Source organism: Agrilus planipennis, unplaced genomic scaffold (assembly GCF_000699045.2).
Source record: "Agrilus planipennis isolate EAB-ADULT unplaced genomic scaffold, Apla_2.0 scaffold147, whole genome shotgun sequence".
NCBI lineage: Eukaryota > Metazoa > Arthropoda > Insecta > Coleoptera > Buprestidae > Agrilus > Agrilus planipennis.
The window spans coordinates 69-6045 of NW_020438940.1; the positions used below are offsets into that span (position 1 = coordinate 69).

Below are 5977 nucleotides of genomic sequence, written 5' to 3' on the forward strand. Positions count from 1 at the left end.
AGTAATTGAGTAAATAATTTCAGGTCGCTAAACACACTATGTCCCAAACAATTTTACAACAACTGAACGTAAAGCTTTATTAACTTTTGGTTAACCAGACTCATCAGAATACATAATAATGCATGATATCCTTGATTAAAATGTTTAGTTTGACATAGAATTCGTGAAGAAGTGTCTACGCGTATGTATTACATTTTCAGTAGGTACTTGAAGTTATAATTTTAAATGCAGCTGTTATAAGAATGTTTTCAACTAACATGGTCAATGCTACCATATTAAAAATAGAAATTCGTTTGTTATTTAGTGAGAAATTAAAAGACTACGTATTTTGCGGAATTTCCTTTGATATCTTTTGTTCATTTTCTGATTTTTCCTGGAATTTAGAGTTTGTAAAAATAAAGCAAAATTGAAAGAATTTTGGTAAAGTCTTAGGTCTGGATTTTTTAATCCCAAATCCGGAATAATTCATAATTTCTTATACTTAGACGTTTCTTTTTATCTTTTCTTGGATGATAGAATTAGGAAAGAAACAATAACGATAAACTATTTCAGTTTTCCGTTGAAACTGTCAGTATGCTATTAAAAAGCACAATTGAATATTTTTGTCAGCTTTCTAATAGTCATCACTGAAGACCATTCATAACTTTTCTGATTGGTTCCATCCATTAAAGTGGAAGAAGAATAAGGATCTACCATCTACAGTATCTAAATATTTGATTATTTACAAATTTCAGTAAAATTTAAGTTGAGTAAATATAAATTAGTTTCTCTGAGTACAACTGTCATCCACATAAAACATTAACTCAGAAAATGTCCCCTTATTGATTCCGAATTTCAACTGACTGCTGACGCTATATAATTCATAGATTATACTGAACAAAATCATTGAGCAAGAGTCTGACCTCTGGCGAATATTTTGAAGTAACTTCAGGAAAATTCCTGTAACGTTTCCATTTATGAAGAAGGTTTTTCTGTAAATAAATGCTAATAACTTTCCTTGAGTCCTTGAAATTTCTTCTCCAGTATAAATAGTTTCCTTCTTCATAAAGTTACGATGAATGTTCGTCAAAATTCGTGAGCGATGCTCCGTCATTTGCTAGAAACCATTCGTAAACTGGCATGACACTTTTATTTCCGAACCGTAGGTGGGTGCGGATCAGTGCTTTAAGTGTAGCTAGTTTGCGTCTGTTACTATTTTCTTGGTTTCATTTAAACTGTTATGAAACTGTCGGAACATCGAAATTCTAATGGTCTGATACATTATAGATACATGCACTTGCATTAGATTTTACGATTAGATTACGATTTCAATATAGAGATATTCCATCTATAATTCTAATATAGTAGGCAAACTAGACTGTATACTGTTTTTAATTATGTAATCTACAAATAAATGTCAGACGTATTTCAAATAGTAGATTAGCTATTTGAATGCAGCATAAAATGATATCAAATAAAAGTTGCCGAATCATGGAATTTCCACTGCTACTTTTGTTTGAAATTAACTATTGACCTTGTTTTAAGTAATACCAGCATTATAATTATTATGTTGGTTGTTTCAACGATAAAACATCGCTTACCAGAACGATGATATTGAGTAAAAGTTTAACGATAATCTACCTTACTTCATTACTGGTTAGTAAAAAAATTAAAAATTTGTATTTGTAGTTGTCCATCGCTTTACTGAAATATTAATTTCTTCAGGATTTATTTGCTGTTGGTTTAACGGTTCCTTTGATTAGCTCGCACCTTTTATCAGTGGGTGCGTCACGAACTACGGTTGGCTTAGCCCAGTCCACTTATTCATTATTGCAAATTTTTTGGGGTCCAGTTTTTGTACGTAATATGCACTTTTTGTTGTACGTCTTCTTTTAAGTACTCATTTTTGTATTTGTCTCAAATTCCAGGGCAGTCTTAGTGATGCGTTTGGTAGAAAGTTTATTTTAGTTCTGGTAACATCTTCCTGTTCCCTTCTTTACTTCCTTCTGGGTTTTTGTAATTCCGTTTTACTCTTCTTCTTGGTGAGAATCGCTTTGGGTCAGTATCTATTTTCCGACTCATGATGGAATATCGGAAATCATTAATTCTCGTTTTAGGTTCAATAAAGCATACTCAAACGCTATGCAAGGCGGTAATCGCTGACATCATACCTAAAGAGAAGCAGACTGAAGTTTTGGGTTTTTGCAATGGTTTGAGTTCCTTAGGCTTTGTTTTGGGACCCCTGATCGGAGGGTACCTCTTTGAATATACCCATGGTTTTTATATGGTTTGTTGTTTGACGTCGTTGGCTTTTTTATGCAATTGTGGTATATAATAACATTTTTGATTTGATGTTTTATAAATGAAAATTATCCGATAGTGCATATTTTCTAAATTATTTTTTGTTGGAATATTCAAATTTTGAATTTTTGTATATTCGCTACTGTTTCACATTGCCTGTATGATATCCATAATTCGTGATATGGTGTCAGAACGGAAACAATAAAAGCGGAAGCCCTTAGGGACAATCCGAAGCCCTCCCTTTTTTGTTCAGAAATTTTCGATGACTTCAGAGATTCCGTTTTCAATCTCCTTCACTGAATACTCCATTTGATAAGGATTTAATGTGCAATGAGAGATTCAACTTTGGGCTGACGCTGTGCGTTTTTAGAATTTCAGGTTAGGCTACGTTAGCTTTTTAATATTGATGCAAATAACTGTGACGGAGGGTTGAATTCTTTTTCCTATCAGTTGCCCGAAGATAGCAGAGTTATAAACAAATAAATATAAATTGATCAACGCATAGCAAAGACGAGCAAACAACTGATTTGAAACCAATAAGGGGATGATTGAACCGTTTGAGTTATAATTTTTTCCATTAGAAAATCCTCACTAAAGTGAAAAACAACTCCAAAAATACCAAATGTTCCTCAAAATAGTTCCAAGTCGTCTTCCTCCTATCTTCATTAGCATTACTCTGTTTCCCCATAAGCATTACACCCTTTACCTATACTTACATCTCTAACAACATGAAATTATGAAAACCTAACTGAATCCACTTTAAATAACCGTTTATAAGATTTAAGTAATTGAGTAAATAATTTCAGGTCGTTTAATAAACACTTGGTTCTTTTTATTTTTGCAGTAACTTAATCCTTTGTAAATTAACCACCTTCAAATCCATTGGTTTTTAGTTTTTCTTTTGAAGGTTTGGTGGCAAATCTCCCAGAAGAGTCCGATAATAAGAAAGACAAAGAGAACCCTACAAATGGAGCGGAGTTATTTCAGGCCATTACTAACATGAAAACTATCCCATGGAAAGAATATTGGGACGCATTTCTACTTCGTCTTCTCTACGCCTTATCGGCATCAACGTACTTTTCTAATCAAGGTTTATATATACAAGAAAAGTTTAGTCTTTCTCAACGCCATGTCGGCTTCACTATTTCGTTCTTTGGAACGGTATCCTTGATTTCCAGCCTTTTCATGGGATTGCTCACGAAAAAATTCTATCCAAAAGATCCGGATTACTACAAACAACAGCTGCACGCTTATTCCTTAATGACTGTATCACTATTGGGACTTTATTTAGCTCCAAATGTCTATTGGTTTTGCTTCCTATTGCTTCCGTTTTCCATGGTGAGCACTGCACTGAGAATAATCAGTATGGAGCTATTGTTAAATCGTTCCAAAAAGGAAGATAACACTCGAGGGTGTCTAGTGGGAGCTTCGAACAGTGTCATGTCCTTCGCAAGATTATTGACCCCAATTACGTCCGGGGTTGTGGCTGATGCATTTGGCGACGATGCAACCATATTGATGTCAGCAGTACCCGCATTGTCTGCTACATTATTGACAGCAACTTTGTATGGACGAAAAGTTACAGATAAGAACAAAGATTTGTAACAATTGTTTTTATAAGAAATTTTATTGTTGAAAATGTATTGTAATTTTAATAAATGATTTACTTACAATACGACATTTTGTTATGAATAGTAGGTAGAAATTGTCTAAAAAAAAAAACAGGAAAACAAAACTACGACCGAAGAACACGTTGGGAAGGTAAATGAGACTCCTGTAAAAAAATATAATTGGGGTTGGTAATTGTCAGAGCTGCAATCTGAAGTTTTGCTGTCACAGGATGGTGAAGGATTTGATTCCTCTCTGGTTATTGGTTAACTCTTTCAAAAAGGGATTTGTGGAATTTGCATTGTGGTCGGGATACTTATAGTTTTTTATTTTGGATGTTTGACCAGAAAGCTAATCTCATAGTGTATTGAAATATGTATTTCTATCTTTAACCACAACAACTCAAAAATGACGTTTTTCTAAATATACCAAGAGGCTACACAAAACGAATTCTGTAGCATCTCTAATTTAAAAAATTATATCCATCGACAGATGCATCCACGGGCCCCTTTCAGCATGCGGAAGATGATAAAAGAGTTACCCAGCGCTATCTTTTATATTGGTCTTGGACTAGACGATCTAAAAGTTTCAAGGAACTCAAGAAATTTCATTATTATGCTATGAAGGAATAAAAAGAAATACTTGTTGCCAGAGAAGATTGTTGCTCTTTTAAACACCTACAGTTGATTGAAAATTGTACCATAATTAAGAAGTGCAGAAGCTTCAAATTATTAAGTTTCCATGAAATTGTGCATTTCATTTACGAATATTGTTTCGTTTCATCGAAATATTTAAACGTAAATTCTACAGATATACTTGTAAATAAATATACAATTTTGTGGAAATTAAAACGAGAAGTCAAATGAGAGGACGAAAACTGCTGAACTGAAGATATAGTCAGTCAATATTCCTCGGCAGATGTCTCCATCATGCACATTCAACAATTTTGCCGTATGTAACTCCAATCAGAAAAACATTAATTGGCCCCCCATCTTTTAAATATTGATGTTCTTAGTAACCTTTCTGAAAGTGGTGATTATTGTTTTCACTTCCCCATTCACCACTTGACCCCAGCAAGTCAATTCTTTCATTTTACTTCTTAATCAGCTTCGAAAACTTCTTTATTCATATGTAACTGCAAAACGTTGGAGTTTTACGATTTATTAGATTATCGTTAAGGCTATTATTTAATTTGTGGAGATGAAGATAAAAGCCATGTCCGGAAATCTTTTTTTATCGATTCCATCTGATGAGACTTTCCTATTTTTTCAAGATACCTACTTTTGGAAGATGGCTTTTTGTAGAAGTTTTTCCATTTTTTAATCACATCCTTAGTTGTCTGTAGGGAATACTATCTACTCTAATAGATGCTGTTCATTTACCATTAAAATCAGGAATTTAATTAATTTGTTTATTTAATATCTCTTAAACTATTCTCTTATTAATGAGGCCTTAGAATTTGGAGGGATTCTCTAAATTAATATAAACGTCTAGCAACTTTGAAGATCTCCTGGAGCGGTTAATTTTGTTCTTTTTTTTGATATGTTTATTTGTGCCGTAGACTATCAGTATGAAAATAATCTATAATCTTTTTTTATCATGTTGCGTAAGATCCAGACAATACATACAGATAAGGCAAAATGTTCACCGAACATTGAAATTACATATTCCTTTGTCGGCGTTTTTCCATTTTACGTCGCACGTTAAAGATCGTGTGGAATATTTTTTTTTCACCAAGACTATCTGAAAATACCACCTCCTCGTTTGCAAAATGACTTAAACTAACCTCAAAATATATTGAACAAAGTGTAACACCTTGCAAATGCATTAAAATATATTAAATGATTTTTTTTGAGTCTTGGTCAGATTATATCAAATAGAGTGATTGTAAAAAAGACATTACTATTTCCGAGGTAAAGAAATTCATAGTTAAATCTTAGTGAGCTCTGAATTCTGTCATGGCTACCGTACACGTAATGGCGTTCTTCCTTTCTTATACTACTTTGTTATTTATATGAAAGACAGCTGAAGGTAGATCTATACGACTTTCCCTATACTACATCATACCTTTCAAAAGATGATGTCACCC

The 5977-nt window shown here is 33.2% G+C and overlaps 1 protein-coding gene across 1 annotated transcript; it reads left to right on the forward strand.

The window, feature by feature from the left end:
- Nucleotides 1–791: 791 nt before the first annotated feature.
- LOC108742301 (major facilitator superfamily domain-containing protein 9) lies at nt 792–3958 on the forward strand. The gene is made up of 5 exons (XM_018477467.2): nt 792–1635; nt 1705–1836; nt 1908–2037; nt 2097–2306; nt 3188–3958. The coding sequence occupies exons 1-5, from the start codon at nt 1588–1590 to the stop codon at nt 3883–3885; spliced, it is 1218 nt and encodes a 405-aa protein (XP_018332969.1). The 5' UTR covers nt 792–1587; the 3' UTR covers nt 3886–3958.
- The last annotated feature ends 2019 nt before the right edge of the window (nt 3959–5977 follow it).

What these genes read in the sequence shown, in the direction of transcription:
- LOC108742301 (XM_018477467.2), top strand. Translation starts at nt 1,588, where the DNA reads ATGATATTGAGTAAAAGTTTAACGATAATCTACCTTACTTCATTACTG. An exon ending in CTTGGTGAGAATCGCTTTGG is followed by an intron (nt 2,038 to 2,096) that starts GTCAGTATCTAT and finishes TTCTCGTTTTAG; the next exon opens with GTTCAATAAAGCATACTCAA. An exon ending in GGCTTTTTTATGCAATTGTG is followed by an intron (nt 2,307 to 3,187) that starts GTATATAATAAC and finishes TTTCTTTTGAAG; the next exon opens with GTTTGGTGGCAAATCTCCCA.